The 17,519-nt window shown below is 46.2% G+C and overlaps 1 protein-coding gene across 5 annotated transcripts in view; it reads left to right on the top strand.

Annotated features, from left to right (window-relative positions):
- Nucleotides 1-4,999: 4,999 nt before the first annotated feature.
- KMT2A (lysine methyltransferase 2A) overlaps nt 5,000-17,519 on the top strand; it is a 76,321-nt gene continuing 63,801 nt past the window's right edge. For 2 of the 5 annotated variants that reach the window (XM_046015185.1, XM_046015184.1), the window contains exons 1-2: nt 5,000-5,626; nt 7,733-7,831. In XM_046015185.1, the coding sequence (XP_045871141.1) occupies nt 5,195-5,626; nt 7,733-7,831 (531 nt within the window). In that variant the 5' untranslated portion in view covers nt 5,000-5,194. The remainder of the gene's footprint in view (nt 5,627-7,732; nt 7,832-17,519) is intronic. The other 3 variants (XM_046015188.1, XM_046015186.1, XM_046015187.1) reach the window with 3 other exon arrangements.

The following is a 17,519-nucleotide window of genomic DNA, read 5'->3' as shown; positions in this document are numbered from 1 at the left end:
TACTTAGATTATGTCATTCAGTCTTCATAATACTCTCTGACATTGCTATTAGTATCTTTATTTTTGCAAATTGGGAAACAGGTGTAATAAGCCTGGCACCTGGTTCAAGATCACATAGCTACAATTACAAAACTTGCAATTCAAGCCCAGATTTGTGACTCTGAGCCCACATTAGTTCCACCACAATACTGGTTTCCCATGAAAAGTCTTTCTGGAGAGGGGAAAAAGGAGTGAACAACTAGAGGTCCATTCAAACCAGAAGTAATTCATAAGCTTGCAAAAAGGGGCACAAGTTGGGGTTCCTGTCTTAAATTTTCCCTTTTGTCACTTGGATAAAATGTCGAATATGTGCATTTCCATTAGGTTAGTGAAGATCAAGAAGTTAAAAATCCTTTCTGGAAGAGTTGAGGGAAAGAGGCACTCAAACATTGCTGGTGGGAGTTATAAATTAGTGTAATCTTTATGGGGGATAACTTGGCAACATCTATTAAAATTACAAACATATGGTACCTTTTTAAAAAAATGATTTATTTATTTATTTTTGGAGAGAAAGGGAGAGAACGAGCCATGAGTGGAAGGGAAGAACAGAAGGAGTGGGAGAGACAGAATTTCAAGCAGACACTGCACTGAGTGCGGAGCCCAATGTTAGGCTCAATCTCACGACCCTGAGATCATGACCTGAGCGAAAGTCAAGTGTCAGATGCTTCACCGACTTTGCCACACAGGCGCTCTGAAGTGTACGTATCTTTTGACTCAATGATTCCACTTCTAGAAATTTATACTACAGAGATATTTACACATTTGCAAAATGGTCAAAGTAATGCCCTGCAAAATTGTTTGAAATCACAGAAGTTTGGAAACAACTTAAGTGACCACCTCTGGAGAACAAGTTAAATAAACTATGTGAATAAACATCTACTACATGCGGTCCTAAGAATGAGGACACGCCATCCAGTAATAGGAATTATTTCCAAGATATAGATTTCCAAGCAAGATCCAGGAAGCGTGGTCACTGCTCTCTCATTGATGAGGCAACTTCTATACGGACTTGCTTGTCTAGGCACAAACTATCCTTGGAAGACTATTTAAGACACCGCTAACATTAGTTGCCCCTAAGAAAAAGTGTGATATGACTGGAGGAGGGGAGTTCACAACATGAGTGAACACTTTAATTCCTTTAAACTTTTTTTTTTTTTTGACAGAAAAAGAGCATGAGCTGGGGGAGGCGCAGAGAGGGAGAGAGAATCTTATGCAGGCTCAGTATCGAGCCTGTCTTGGGGCTCATCCCACGACCCTGAGATCATGACCTGAGTAGAAGTCAAGAGTGGGACGCCTACCTGTCGCTTAACCATCTGAGCCCTCTTATTCCTTTAAACTTTTAACCGGGGGCACCTGGGTGGCTCAGTGGGTTAAGCCTCTGCCTTCCGCTCAGGTCATGATATCAGGGTCCTGGGATCGAGCCCGGCATTGGACTCTCTACTCAGGAGGGAGCCTGCTCCCCTGCCCTCCTCTCAGCCTGCCTCTCTGCCTACTTGTGATCTCTGTCTGTCAAATAAATAAATAAAATCTTTAAAAACAGTTTAAAAATAAACTTTTAACCATACAGATATATTGGGTATTCAAGATAAAGAAACTGAATTAAAATTTAAAAATAAACCACGTGCATTTTTTTAAAAGATTTTATTTATTTATTTGACAGACAGAGATCACAAGTAGGGAGAGAGGCAGGCAGAGAGAGGGAGGAAGCAGGCTCCCCGCTGAGCAGAGAGCCCAATGTAGGGCTCAATCCCAGGACCCTGGGACCATGACCTGAGCTTAAGGCAGAGGCTTTAACCCACTGAGTCACCCAGGTGCCCCAACCACACGCATTTTTAAGACATTTATATTGTATGGTCACCACCACCATCCATCCCCATAACTCTTTTCATCTTGTAAATCTGAAACTTTATACCCACTAAACAATAACTCCCCTTTCCCCTCACTCTAGCCCCTGGCAACCACATACTTTCTGTCTCTATGATTTTGATTACTCTAAATAACTCACACAGGCAGAATCATACAGTGTTTGTCTTTTTGTGACTGGCTGATTTTACTCAGTGTGCCATGCCTACGATTCATCTGTATTGTAGCATAGTGCAGAATTTCCTGCCTATTTTTCCCCTTCTTTTTAAAGGCTGACTAATATTCCAGTAAACGAATATACCACATTTTGGTAACCTAGTCATCTGTTGATGGACACATGAGTTGTTTCTGTGTTTTAGCTATTGTGAAGAATGCTGCAAAGAACAAGGGTCTATAAATCATTGAGATGCTGCTTTGAGTCCTTCTGGGTATATATCCAGAAATGGAATTGCTGGATCACATGGTGGTTCTATTTTTAATTTTTTGAGAAACATCATAATGTCTTGTTACTATTTACCACAGCAGCGGTACCATTTTACATTCCCACCAACAAGGGTTCCAATTTCTTTATATCCTCACCAGCACTTGTTTTCTTGTTTGTTTTATAGTAGCCATCCTAATGGGTGTATGGTTGCATAGTATGTCTTTGGGGATCAGCAGTATGGCTACTGGATATCCGTGTCAGGCCCCCATGACTTTGAGTGGTGCTACTTACTAGCTGTGTGACCTTGGACATTATCCCAGGCCTCAGTTTCCCCATTTGTAAAATCAGACTTATCTCAGAGGGCTGGGAAGAATTGAATGCACATAAAAACTCAGGTGACAGAAAGCACCCAACAAATATAAGTTATTATCATTTCTGTTTTAAAAGTTCCAACAATAAACCAAATTCTGATTTGCTCTGGGTCCTTTTGGACTAGTCTGGAGGCAAAGAGACAAACTAGATTTCTCAGGGAGTTTTCCTACCAAGGGGCTTGAGTCTGGGGGACCTCATACATTCTTCACTGACATTCTTCCTTCCTGCTGCCACCCCCCCCCCCCCGCGGGACCTCCCACCTGTGCCAAATGAAGTGAGCTTGAAGTAAGGGTACTCAGAACCTAGCCACTTTGTTTTCTCGGGGTGGGGGGGTCGGGCTGAGAGAAATCCTGTTGACACAGTTATGTAAAGCCTGTCACTCAGTCCCCTGCAGACCGTTATGCATATTAAAGAAGGGGGGGCGGCAAATACAAAAGAAAAATAAGCGAGAAAGAGTGAGAGAGTGAACAAATCAGGATGCATGAGGGAATCCACGTGGTCGCCAATCTGTAACTGATCAGAGCAGCTACACTGAAGCAAAACCCCCGGCGCCTACCGCCAAATATATTGCAATGGAGAAACCGTCCACAATGGGGTGTCTGTATCCTCAGCAGAGTCTTGGGGCTGCCACTCAAGAGACTCTCCCGCTACTCCCACCCCTTTTGCACCCAGTAAACCACGCGATGTAACAACGGAATCTGGTTCTGTGTGTGCGCTGTGAGTGTGCGCTTTGCAAACCATCTGGGCTCCATCCTGCGCGGTTGGAACGACGATCGATCCCGGACGAGTTGGGGGAGTTGGAGCTTGCTTGTGTCTCCTCCCTTTTTCTGCTCCCCTCTAGCCCCCACCCCACCTTTCGCTGTGCACTAACGTTTCGCCCGCGGAAGGACGTAGGTTTTCAGCACCAGGAGGCCGTGGACCTTCTCTGGAGGCGTGCAGTGCACCCTCCAGAGGGCCGGAGCAACCTGCTCACCACGACCCTCCCCCTCCTTCCCAAATTTGCCGCCCCAGGCTGTAATATTACAAGCAGTGTGCTCTGTACCCGTGCGGGAGTCCAGGAAGGCTGCGTGACCTTCCAGCGAACTCCACCTCGGCTGGGGGGATGGAGGCTGCCCCGGGGCCTGCAGGCTGTGTATCGATCCCCCAGTCACAGCCAACACAAGTTCTCCCGGTACAAACCCCTCCCTCCCCTCGCTGCTTTCCCAGCCTTGTAGGCTTCTAACGCCTAGCTTGAGGCGCCCTCCCCTCTTTCCCGCAATAAAGTAAACCGGGTGGATATTCATCCCCCGCCCTCACCCCCCTCCTTCCTTCCCCCTTCCCCCTCCCCCCTCAGCCTACTAACCCCGCGCACAGAGCTCGCCGCCGGCGGGCCCCTTCCACCCCGTGTATCATAATGCCCAACGCTCTTCTCCTCCCCCTCTCTTAATCAGAAACGTGCTCGCTAGCCCCCCTCCCTCTGCATGCATACATTAGGGTCTGCTTTGCATGCAGCGGCAGGCAGAGAACTGAGGAAGAAGGGGCGGGGGCGCTTTTGCCCGCCTCTTCCCTCCAGGCCCCGTTAGCCATCCAGCTTCAGCTTCGTTGTAACACCGCCTCGTTAGCGGAGCACGCCGTGGCCCCAATGCCCGGGCTGGAGAAACAGGACCCAACTCTCTGCAGAAGGGCACGAGAGCCAGAGGTTCCTCAGCCCCGAGTGCATAGTAGGGCGAGGAGGTGGCGGGAGACTTGCCACTTGGTGTGTGCATTTTGGAGAGGGTTCCAGCATAAAAATGGGAGGGGCTCTCTTTTTTTTAATTTTGAAAGCGCGTTCATTGAGGGCCTTTCTATTTTGCATATAGTAAACTGGGCAACGCTTCCGTTTTGCATATGGCACAATAAGGGCCCTTTTATTCCAGAAGCGTTAAATGAGGGCTAACCCATCTTGTATCCGTGCCTCGCGGCAGAGAAGGCTCACTCGTCCCCGACCCGGCAGCCGCGCTATACTGGAAGCGGCTCTCCCGGGCGGTTCGATTCCCAGCGCATCCCCGGAACGTGTGTAATCGGCCTCTCGGCTCTCGAGGCTGCAGGCGGCCGGGCTCCCTCCGCCTCCATCCTCCCCGTAGTCCTCGCCCCCTCCCCCTCTCCCCGGAACCCGCGCTCCGTGTCGGGCTCCTGGGCTTCCTTCCCCCCTCCTTTTCCCCAGCAATGCCGCTCCCGGAGGGCGGGGCATGTACTTATCCAGGTTGCGGGGCGGGCGGGCGGGCGAGCGGCGGCGGCCCGGGCCTCGGCCTGGCGGAGCTGCGGCCCGGCGTCGCGAGCGCAGGCCCGGGCCTGCTATACAGATTGCCGGGCGGGCGGCCACGGCCCGGCGCTCTGCATAGCGGCCGGTCGGGCGCAGGCCGCCGGGCGGCGCCTTCTGCTCAGGCAGGTTCCGGGGCCCTCGGCCCCCCCCCTCCGCCTCCCCGCCCCCCTGTGTTGTCGCCTCTCCCTCTCGCTGCTTCACTTCACGGGGCGAACATGGCGCACAGCTGTCGGTGGCGCTTCCCCGCCCGACCCGGGACCACCGGGGGCGGTGGCGGCGGGGGGCGCCGGGGCCTGGGGGGCGCCCCGCGGCAACGCGTCCCGGCCCTGCTGCTTCCCCCCGGGCCCCCGGTCGGCGGCGGCGGCCCCGGGGCGCCCCCCTCCCCCCCGGCTGTGGCGGCCGCGGCGGCGGCGGCGGGAAGCAGCGGGGCTGGGGTTCCAGGGGGAGCGGCCGCCGCCTCAGCAGCCTCTTCGTCGTCCGCCTCGTCTTCGTCTTCGTCATCGTCCTCAGCCTCCTCTGGGCCGGCCCTGCTCCGGGTGGGCCCGGGCTTCGACGCGGCGCTGCAGGTCTCGGCCGCCATCGGCACCAACCTGCGCCGGTTCCGGGCTGTGTTTGGGGAGAGCGGCGGGGGAGGCGGCAGCGGAGAGGTAAGGGGGCGAGGAACCCCCAGGTCCGGGGTCTCGACCCTCTGCGGAGCCCCCTCCCCTCCCCCATCCGGGATTGAGGAGCATCCCAATTCCGGGACCCTCCTGGGGTCCCTGACCCGAGCAAACGGCCCTCCCATCTTGGGACCCCCGTACATGGGTGCAGACCCCCAGGCGCCCCCACCCCGGGGTTTGGACCCATTTGGCTAAGGGCGTTTGCCCCCCCCCCCCGCCCCTTCCTTCCCCTGACCCTTCCCCAAATCCCTTGGCACAGACCCCTCGCCGGGGTTTCCCATCCCGGGACTGAACCCCTCCTCCCTTTCACAGATTACCTCATCCGAGCGAGATTCCTCCCTCCCTCCCTCCTAGAGACCTGATCCCGCCACATCCCCGCCTTCCTCTCAGGGCAGATGTTTTACTCTTGGGGCAGTTTTCCTCTTGGGCATCTCTCGGGTGATGGCCTCATCCAGGGCCGCGTTCTTCTCCTACCCCTTGGGGACCGATGTCCCTTCCAGCACCTGGCTTCCGAAAACCTGATGAACCCTCGCCCCATCCCCGGGCCAGGTCCCTGCACTACCAGCCACTCCCCCTTCCTTCACCTCCACCCTCCATCCTCCACCCCCCACCCCACGCAGCTAGATCCTCCCTCCTCCTCCCCTACCCCGCCAGGAAAAATCTACTTTCCTCTCCACCTTGCCTCCCTTCCCCTCCTTTCCCTCTGGAGATAACGGTGATCTCCTCGTACAGCAGTCTGTTTCCCCCATTTTACAGAGCTTCAGTTTCTAGCCTGCTGGTAGCAGGGAATTACTCTACCTTCGCTCCACCCTTTCCCTCCTTTAGAATGAAGGATTAGTGGCATCTTTGAGAGGAAAATAGTCCACTGTCCCTTAGGCTCAGAGAGGAGCAGCTTTCCACCATTCCCCCTGGAGAGGAGGCAGGCTTTCCCTCCAGCTCTGGGGAAGGGGGCCCCTGCGAGGGGAGGTGTTTGTGGGGGGACTTGGGCAGCATCCTCCCAGGGGAAGCAGCTGCTCTCCTACCCCACCCACTGCGCCTGAGAGCACGCAGTCTCCAGCCTTAGCTCCCTCCCGCCCTTCTCCTCTTCTCCGTCATTTCACTATTGATCCACCTTTTCCTAGGCCAATCCTGGGGCTTGGAAGGGGTGGGGAAGCAGGGTTGGGGTGAGGAGAGTAGATAAGGGACAGTTTTACTTTATTATGCTGGTGGTGGTGGTTGCTTTTGGTTGGGAGAAAAAGGGGGGATTTGAAGCAAAGCTATTCCTTAGAAGGAGGAGTTAGGGTTATCTCTCTGATTGTTATAGGGGGACCCGAGGTGGATGAAGGGGTCAAGAACTTTGCTCCTTCCCCATTAGTACCGGGGCGGGAATGGGGATGCCTTGATGAGCCTTATTCAGGCCCCTTCAGCAAAAAGGAAAGTTGCCCTGGGAAGGGAAGTTGAGTTCAGGTTCAGCGAGTGGCGTTGCGCATTTGTTTTCCATTGGATGCAGAAGGGGGAGTTTGAATTGTAGGGGAGGGGGGAGAATGAGATGGGGGATGCTAGGAGGAGGAAGAGCAGCTGCTAGGGGCTGAAGCGAGGTGGGGGGCGGGTAGGGGGTTGCTGCTCTGGAGTGCTCTTGATTGAAACAGAAAGGGAAAGATAACAACCAGCCGTTTCCTGCGTGCTCTGCCGTTGGTCCCGGGCAAACCCCTTGTCCCCCATTGTGCCCTACACCCCTCTAGATATACGGAAAGATCCTGGGAGGAAGGGGAGGGAGGAGGTCCCAGAGACCCTGGCCCCTCCTTTCAAGGAGCTGGCATTTTTTAGTTGTTAGTCTTCCTGCCTCCTTTTAAAAATCGTTTCTAAGGCAGCCTGATCAGGAGACTGACAACAACCCGCCTTCTGACAGAGCAAGGAGGACATGATGGGGGCGTGTTCCTTGCTATGTAGCTAGCTAACTGCAGCGTCCCTCTTCCCTGCCTCTCTCTGCTCTCTCTCCACCTCCTTTTCCCAGCCTTCAGAAGGCAGCTGCGGTCAGCAGGGTTGATTGAGACTATTTATTGGTTGCTGTAGATTATTATTTTTTTTTGAAAGGCCAATTCTGTATTTTTTAAGCTAACAACACAGATCCCATGTAGTTGGAGAACCAAAGGCCTCATACATGACAAAAAGACTGAACCGTTCAGGTTACTTGCATGGAGTTGGTGCTTAAATGTGAGTTGATTTTGCTTTTTTAAAAGATACAGCAGCAAAAAAAAAAAAAAAAAAAAGGCTTACTGACATTTCATTTACCTGCTTATTTTCGAAATTGAGACTTGCCTGGTTATATGTAGAATTTTAGTCCCATGTATATTTGAGTATAATAAGAAAGTTTGTATTAGGAGAAGTTAGTCTATTTTAAGGGGATCCTGAGAAGTATTTTCTTCTTGTTTAGCATGCTTATGTATTTTGTATTGAAGGACGAAGTGTTCACATTCCAAATGCTGTTTTCACATATTCAAAAGCAAAGTTTTATGCTGACAGCTTGCAATCGTAGCTTTTCAAGAGACTGGTTAGAAAGAGAGCCACCTGGATTCAGGGACCTAATGTCTGGGCACCAGAATATTTTATCTGTTGGTCTTTGACAAATCACCTTTAACGTTTTAATCAGGTGCTAACACTTCCTTATCCACTGGCATTATTTTGCTGAGCAGTGGTTTGTAGTGTGTCAAGCCTGTTAAGGAACTGCAGTTACTTCAAATAAGATTATATTAGTACATTGTTGTTTTTTTTCTTTAAAACTTTTGCCTGAACATACTTTACTCTGAGAAGAGCTGTTGACTCCTTACATTCAACTTCAGTATTTTTTCTGACTGGGTTTGAATGAGCTGTTGTTCCATTGGTGAGCTTTTCATGTGGTAGTTGGAGGCAGTCTAGTATGGGTTGATGGTATCATTGATTAATGCTAACCCGTAGTATGGCTTAGGACTAAATCACTTAGTAGTGATTAGCTCCTTTGACCTGGTAGTTTTCAGTGTAGAAACAAAGCATTTTGTTACAGTCTCACAAATCAATGATAAGGTTCCAAAAGGGAAGTTCAGGGTTCCCTTGGGCTGACATACTTACTGAATTCTAAAGATTATTTCTCAGAATTCACTCACAGATATATATCAGGTCTTGTCTGGATTCATGAAGAAATGGTTTGTGACCTTAAAATGAGTCTAGCCTCTTTAAATTCTGGTTTGCTTTAAGTGAATAAGGACTGTATTTGTCTATAACAAAATGTAAGTTAATACTTACAGAACTAGTAAATTCAGGTGGTTGAAAGGTGATAGAACCTACAGATCACTTACCTGTTGTAAACTCCTTTAGCCATGGGAGACTTGTCCTTCACTGCCACCAGTCCCCAACTCCCTTGGACTGAGTATCTCTGGGTAACAGCTATGTGTAAGAGTTCTTCATGACCAAATTCTGTCAGAATGAGATTATTTTAAAAAATATGTAGGTGTTGCTGGTCTCCTCTGTTGGGGCTTTTTGTCTGACGGTCAGGAAGTAGAACTGAAGTTTGATTTTACTGAGCACAGTAGGAAATCACAGAGGTCTGCTTCTTCATCCTCCTCTTCCCCTCCATATTGTGTACTTTTCTGAGCATTGTCTCAGGTACTGTTAATGCCACCATCCTTTGCCATCTAAATAAACATGGCACAGCATCCTCTCTGTTGACTAGAATTTGAGCTGTTTTTAATATAAACTCCACAAGTGGTTTATGTATCAGCAGCTAGTCCTTATTAATTTCATAATCCACTTACCTTCCTTACCACCTCATAAAATGTTCAAAGCAGAATTTCCAGCCTGATCATAATGTGGCACATTTTAAGTAGATAAAATCGAAACTGAATGACAACATTGGTCTCTATTTGTTTTAATTTGAAAAGGCAGTTTAGTTGAGGTAGGCTAAGGTACACTCTTGTTTGGGCCTAGAAAAGATGTTGTTACTGTAGGCAGAAGGCAGTTGAGGAGTATCTGTGATTTTTTTTGTTTTTGTTTTGTTCTGTTTTGTTTTGTTTTTGAATGTTCACTGGGCATATGTACCAAGAGGGGGAGTTGTTCCTTCATGGACTTCACAGCTAATCCTGAGCTTGACAGAGGGAAAATGAAGCAGAGAACACAAGGGGAATAGGAGAAGCCTCAGAGTGGAACTCAGAGGACAAGGGCTCTCCTTGCACTCATCTCTCTCTGACCGGTTGTGGGACCTTGGACAATTCACTTTTAACCTTGAATATCTGATCTGTAAAATGAAAAGGTTGGGCTAAATATTAGCTCATGAATCTTTTCTACTCCAGGATTCTGATTCTTTTCTATTATATAATTTTTTTGTTCAGGTCAGAACTTCTTATTCTGAGTTTGTTTGTTTGTTTATTTTCTCAGTTCATTTAAACAGTCAGAGTCCATGGCCTATTGGGTCTTTTTTTTTTTTTTTAAGATTTTATTTATTTATTTGACAGAGAGAGACACAGCGAGAGCAGGAATACAAATGGGGAGTGGGAGAGGGAGAAGCAGGCTCCCTGCTCCACAGGGAGCCTGGCATGGGGCCCAATCCCAGGATTGGGATCGTGACCCCAGCCAAAGGCAGACACCCAACAACTGAGCCACCCTGGCGCCCTCTATTTGGTCATTTTTAATATTAGTTTGCACATTTGCCCATTTAATTGGTGTAATTGTTGGGAAGAGAAATTTCAACTTAGTGGGAAAGTTTTCATTGCATGGACAAAGTATAAGGACTGAAGAGTATGGAAAAAGTTCTTTGCTGGAGTTGACTAATTTTATTTATAAGAAAAGTGAAGATGAGATTTTAAATATAAAATCATTATCTTGTGTTGAGAAGCCCTGCTGTTTAACCAAGTTTGTTTCATTTTTCCGTGTCGTAGATTCCTAACTACTAAAGGGAAGTTGTTTTTCAGTCTAGGTGGTGTATGCCTTTAGGTGTGTGAGCTTTTAAAGGAAAAGAAAAGGGGCACCTGGTGGCTCAGTGGTTTAAGCTGCTACCTTCGGCTCAGGTCATGATCTCAGGGTCCTGGGATCGAGTCCCGCATTGGGCTCTCTGCTCAGCAGGGAGCCTGCTTCCCTCTCACTCTTTCTGCCTGCCTCTCTGCCTACTTGTGATTTCTCTCTGTCAAATAAATAAATAAAAAATCTTTAAAAAAAAAAATAAAGGAAAAGAAAATTCTGTGCATTAATGAATTTATGAATCCGAAGTGACAGTATGTGTGTTGCAGGAAGCAGCTGTTAATAGGCTCTGAAATGTAGGACTTTGCTTTATCCTAAGCATCAGAAATGTAGTCTTTAGAACTTTTCTTCATTCTCGCTGAGAACCATATAACATGTTCCCATCTCTTCCTTCCATTTGATTATCTTAAGGCACAGGGCTCCTGTAGGAGATCATCATTCACAAAATAGTGATTTGCCTTCTGATTAGAAGTTGAGAAAATACTCCCATCTTGACTCCATTTCCGTATCTGTGCTCACCTTGAAGCTGTCCTTGCGTAGAGCATCTGTGTGGATGCCGACTCTATAGCCATTGCCTTCCTTGCCCTGCAGCGAGAGGGGGTGGTGAGGCTGCTTTGCTTGCTCTGAGGCGCAATACTCTGCAGTGCCTCTCTCTTCTGGAGACTCACTGTTTTAATTGTAGGTCTCCTAATTAAGATCTCTTTGTGCCTGCCCACATTCCACTAGTGTTGGCACAGGACTTCAGTTTCCTTCTAGCACTTAACTTGAAGGCCTTCCGTAGGGCCTTTTGTGAATATCTTGTCTTTCCATTCTTCCTCTGCCAAGGTGGAGAGCCCAGTGGCGTAAACCTTGGAGAGAGGGGGAAGCTATGTGACTGTCACTACTTTGGGAGGAATTTATTCCACGATTACTGGGATGGGAACCTCTGTTGTCTGCATATATTATTTGTGGGGAATAAGGAAGGTTAAATTACTAATGAGTCTGACATAACCTACCTGTACATTTTAATCAGATTTTTAACCCCGTGGGCACTGGTAGGAAAGAGCTTGCGGTTAAAAAGGACTTGTTTGGGTCTTGCCTAGATTGGCTTAAAGCTTTATCATGGAGTAAATCACAGACTCACGATTTTTGTGGACTGGTAGGTTGTGAAGATAATCAAACGAAATTATTGATTGCTCCTGAATTGTATCAAATTTTTTTTTTAAAGATTTTATTTATTTATTTGACAAAGAGAGATCATAAGTAGACAGAGAGGCAGGCAGAGAGAGAGAGGGAAGCAGGCTCCCCGCCGAGCAGAGAGCCCGATGTGGGGCTCGATCCCAGGACCCCGAGGTCATGACCCGAGCCGAAGGCAGCGGCCCAACCCACTGAGCCACCCAGGTGCCCTGTATCAAATTTTAAGACACAGGCTGAATGAACATTAACTTTGAGATTTGAATGAACTTTTTTCATTAGAAAAGACTTAGGGAGGTTCTAGAAATTACTGAGTTAATTAGAAATACTCTTGTAGGTTCCAGCTTTTCTTTCTTTCTTTTTTTTTTTTTTAAGATTTTATTTATTTATTTGACAGAGAGAGACCACAAGTAGGCAGAGAGGCAAGCAGAGAGAGTGAGAGGGAAACAGGCTCCCTGCTGGGCAGAGAGCCTGATGTGGGACTCGATCCCAGGACCCTGAGATCACGACCCGAGCCGAAGGCAGCGGCTTAAACCACTGAGCCACCCAGGCGCCCCGGTTCCAGCTTTTCTTGCAAAGCTTGGTAATTGGCTAGGCTTCTAGAGTAGTTTCAGAAGAAGGCAAAATAATTGGAAAATGTCATTTCACTTTAGTTTCTAGTATACGAGTGCCCAAAATGCATCCTGTTCTTTAATGGATCTAAACATGGCATGCTAGAGGAAATGCAGTCTTTATTAGGAAAAAGGAATCTTAAATCCTTCACCTGGGCCCAGATGGTTTCATTGATCACATCAGTATGAGGCAGGCAGACAAAGGGCTACTTTTTTGTTGTTGTTGTCATTTCATTGGTTGAAGAAGGCCTGAAAGAAGGAAGTACAGGATCTTTATGGCATGCATTAAATAAAGCTGGAGGCCCGAACTCTTATACCTGAGTGGGTGGTTTTATGGCCTAATTCTCTAATTGCTGGCATTTATGACGGTGTGGATGCTACTGGCCCTGTGGCCGAGGTGGATTATGTTGGGAATAGGGAGAGAAAAGGGGTCTTTTTGTTGGCCTTTTCATTTTCCCCCTCAATAAGATCTCTGAGAAGGCCCCAAGGAAATGCACAGACACTTGAGCTGAGGGAACGACATCCCATAAAATGGTTCTTTATGTTTTTAAAAAGGATGAGCTGCTTTTCTTGCCCTATCCAAAGAAATCCATACCAGCACTGTTAAATATTTCAATGAGCTTTGTACCTTGTCAGGTTACACACCAGGGAAGCCAACCCATGAGGCTGTAGCCACTGCCAGACATTTGCTTTTTAAAGACTAAGGCATTTGAAAGACGAATTTTGTCCTGTGATTTGTAGTTGTTTGGGATGATATAAGTCCCCTTGTAGGATTAGTACGAAGCTTCTTAGGGGCCAAACTTGGCTTCATTTTTTAGATGTTGGACATCTTTAATGAGTTTTAGTTTTTAAGGACTAGAGATATAAATGTAAGAGTTAGTTGACAGTTTTCTGCACCAGCTATGAAAATTCCCCTTCCTTTGAAATGAGTAGTTGTTTTTCTATTTGACAAATAGACTGAAGGGATTTCCCCAGAAAACTTACCTTTAATTATCACTGCAGCAGTGCCTTGAGTCCCACCAGTGGGGCGGATCTCTTCCACTGGCGTTTGTCTCTAGAGCTGGAGTTTCTTTCATATATTTTATTTCTTTTCTTACATTCTTGTTGTTGTGTTTGGTTGGAATGCTTGGGTGTAGATGTTCTGATGTCTTTTTAGCAGCCAGAACCATGAACCTTTCTGACGTTGGAACTGTTTTAGCCAGATCCAACCCTTAGGATCTGTTCTTTGCTGAAGCATCATTGTTTCGTTCTCCTTTTACAGCATCAAAGTAACTGTGGCTTTCTGTCTTGAATTAGGAGAGTAATAGTACTTGTGAGGAGTGTTGTTGGAGAGCACTTTTTTCAGCAAGCTCTCCTTTATACTATCTCAGTTCTGAAAACTGAGAAGTTGATTACAAATATCTCTACAATAAATATCTACACCCAGAGGAACAAATATTTACACATGTCTGTATTCATCTTCTGTCCGTCCATGAGTATTGACTAATTTTTAGATCAAATGCGAACATGCAACATTGTTCCTAGATTATTGCCTTTAATTATAAGCAGTAAAACCATGTGGATAACATCTCTTTAAGCTTAGCTAATGAGGAAATCCTTTTGTAATCTCTCTGGCTAGGATTTTTTATTTGTGCATATATAAATACCTTTATAAAGGATAGGGAGAATCTCATTATCTAATCTGTAATAGTGTGAGATAGTATGGCACAGTAATTAAGAGCTGTTAAGACCATGGGCTCTGGATTTAGACTGCCTGGGTTCAAATCTTGGCTCCCCTGTTTATTAGCTGAATGACCTTGGAAAAGTTTCTTAACCCCTCCATGCTTCAGTTTCTTCATTTGTAAATTAGCAGTAATCAAGCTTTGTGAAATTATTGTGAGGCTTAATTGAAATTATGCATGCAAAGTACTTAGCAATTTGCCTGGTACATAAGAATCCCTAATTATTATTAGGACTCAAAGTTTGAAAGGCCATGAGGGCTATAATCTTCTTTTTTTCCATCAAGATAACTGGGTTTTATTACTCTGATGTGTACATGTATATGTGTACACACACATACCTATTTGAGAGCTATAATCTTGACTTTAGAATATTCTTGATTTGGGTCTGGGTGTCAAGTTCATTAGTAAGCTAGGCGTAACCAAACTGAAGGCCAGCCATGCATCTCGGCAACAGGGAATACCATTGGTGTCCAGTGAGAACGTAATTAGAGGTGAGGCAGAAAAGGGAGGAGAGAGAACAAGACAGTAAATAGGCAGGTAGGACACCGAGGAATTCAGTGCCTCCAGGAGCTGCATAGTTATCAGGCCAAGGCAGCTATGTTGGGGTTGCTACTCCTGGTCTCGATAACTAGTGTCCCTTACCTTTTTACGTATGAGTGTAAGTACTCGGGGATCCTTTGCAATGATTCCGAGGCTCTTCATGGTCCTCCGGCTCCCAGGTTCAGTTCCATTCATCTATACTTGGTAACTAGTTACATTTGCTCTCAAGTGTCAGTGCAGGGAGAATTAAGTGTTGGTCTACAGAGATCAACACAATTAATAATTTAATTATAGAAGAAATGCTAGGTTACAGTTCCTGGGGGTTGGCACTTTTTAGTTTGAGAAATAAAAAAGAACCACGAATAGAATAGTCAAAAACAGATTAAAGTTTAAGAATAACCAGTAGAGGGTGGTACACTTTAAGGAGGAAACATACAGTTCTGCTCTGTCTCTTTTAAAAAAAAAAGGTTTGCTGAAATACCGAGTACACCCCGTTGTTTACAGATGAGGAAACTGAGGCACAGGCGGCTAGTTTTCCAGAAGTCATGGCGAGTAAGCGGCAGAGCTAGAATTCAAATCTAAACCCGTGTCCATTGGAAAGCTCATTCATACTCTGTTGCTCTCTTCATCTCTTCTCTCTTTGCACCCCCTCCAGTCAGTCTGTGAGGCTTGTCCGTGATACTATTGCAGTGTTTAATCTGTCCCTGCTGTTCTGTTTTTACCATCCTACTCGAAATTTCCATTACCTTTGCATGGATTATTACCATAATCTCCTAACCGGTCTCCCTGCCTTCCTTTTCACTATATACAGTGTTGCCATTGGTTTTCTTAAATATAGATCTGATTATGTCACTTTATTCCTAAAACCCTTTGCCTCCTCACTGAATATAAAATAAGATTTAAAATTCTCAGCCCTTCATAATCTATCTGGCCTACGTTTCTACATTTTGAACATTATCTCCTGATGATGTTCTCACTTACATGCTTCGGCCGTGTTGGACTACTAGTCTATCAGGTGTTCTCCATAGGCTGTGTGTACCTGCCTTTACGTCTTTGCTAATGCTTCCTTTGCCTTAAAGTGTTTCCCATCTTGCCCTGCCTATAGCTTTCATGGCTCAGCTCAGATCCCCAGATCCCACCTCTTCCAAGAAGCCTTTTACAGATGCCACTGCTAGTGGAAACTCAACTTCCCCTTTCCCGTTTTCTGACTGCACTTAATACCTACCTTTAAAGAATTTACTCTGGGTTACCTTATAGTGTAAGTACTTTTTTTTAGTTTATTTTTTAGGGAAAGAGCATGCATGCAAGGGGTAAGGGGCAGAGGGAGAGAATCCTAAACAGGCTTCATCTGCAGCGTGGAGTCCGACATGAGGCTTGATCTCACCACCCTGAGATCATGACCTGAGCCAAAACTTAGGAGTTGGATGCTTAATGGACTAAGCTACCCAGGCGCCCCTGGTATAAAAACCTTTGATTGTGTGTGCTTTCCCCATTAGGTTGTGATTTTCTTAAGACTTGGATCGTTTCCATTTCTAAGTCACCATTTCTGTTTTATATTGTTTATAGTGGTGACTACCATAGAAGGTGATCAGTGAATGACTGTGGAATTGAAAATTTGATCAACATTAAACTTTTAGAATATCTTGCAAGGACAGCGTTACAGAACCTATTGTGTTGTACAAGACTTATGAACAGGATAATTGTGAGTGATTTTTTAAAAAATAGTAAACTGGGGTGCCTGGGTGGCTCAATGGGTTAAGCATCCCTCTGACTGTTGATTTTGGCTCAGGACATAATCTCGGGGTTGTGAGAACGAGTCCCGCATCAGCTCCCCACAGGGCATGGGGGCCTGCTTGGGATTTTCTCTCTCCCTCTCCCTCTGTCCCATATCCCCCATCTTTAAAAAAAAAAAGAAAAAAAAAAGTAAACTAACTCAGGTGTTGCAGAGGAACATCTAAGGGCCATCAGAGGACAAGGACATTTCTGTAATAGTACTGAGTGGGGTTTTACAAGTGATGTTGAGGTGTCCTGACAGGATACCATCATCTTTTATGTAGATAACTCCAGCGCTGACCATCCCCTTACTTGAGTGTTGTTTCCATTTCTAGGTTCCTCAACTTAAAGGGGATGAGGACGCATTGAAGGCGGTTCTGAGGAGACTCAAAAGATGATTATATGATTGGAAGTCAGTCCTGTGAGGAAAGGTTGGGAGAATGAAAGGTTAAAGAGGCAATTTAATAACTCTTCCAAAGACATTAAAGGGTCCATTATTAGGAATGGTAACCAGCTGTTTCCCAGTCCCATGGGTCCAAGAGTAAGCGAAAATAGGTCTACACTGAAGCAAAGGGTAGTTACACAAAGAACTCGTTACTAATCATGTTTGTCATCATGATGGTTGAAAAGGTTACCAGAATAACGTTATCATCTTCTCTGGAGGTGAATTTTTAAAGTACTGTCCTACCTGTGTATATATAAAATGACCTCTTGGGAGCTACCCTCTCATTCTGGGAGTCAAAAAGTGTATTTTCATTCAGATCCTAGAGGGTGTGGATCATGTTTTGTACTTCTTAATATTCCCCCAGGGGTCCTGGGGCCCCACTGGCTCCTTAAGTGTTTTGGCTTGAGTTGTCAATTTGTGGCAGTAATTAACTTTCAGGAGTAAGCTCCAGAGAAATGTCTTTATGAACAATATTGTAGTAGTTTTATAGGAGAATAAAAATGTAGTAAATGGAGCTAAGAGAGAAATCTTAACATCAAGAGAAACCAGGGAAAACAGTAGGTGTGGTCTTACTATAGGAAACAAATAAGTGTTTGTAGCTTTCATGTCCATTTTCATTTGGAGTTTAAAGATGTGCTGCAAAATATCCCTTG

Source organism: Meles meles, chromosome 8, assembly GCF_922984935.1.
Source record: "Meles meles chromosome 8, mMelMel3.1 paternal haplotype, whole genome shotgun sequence".
NCBI classification, from domain to species: domain Eukaryota; kingdom Metazoa; phylum Chordata; class Mammalia; order Carnivora; family Mustelidae; genus Meles; species Meles meles.
The sequence above is the reverse complement of the archived record's forward strand: the minus strand, read 5'-3'. Positions and strand labels throughout refer to the sequence as shown.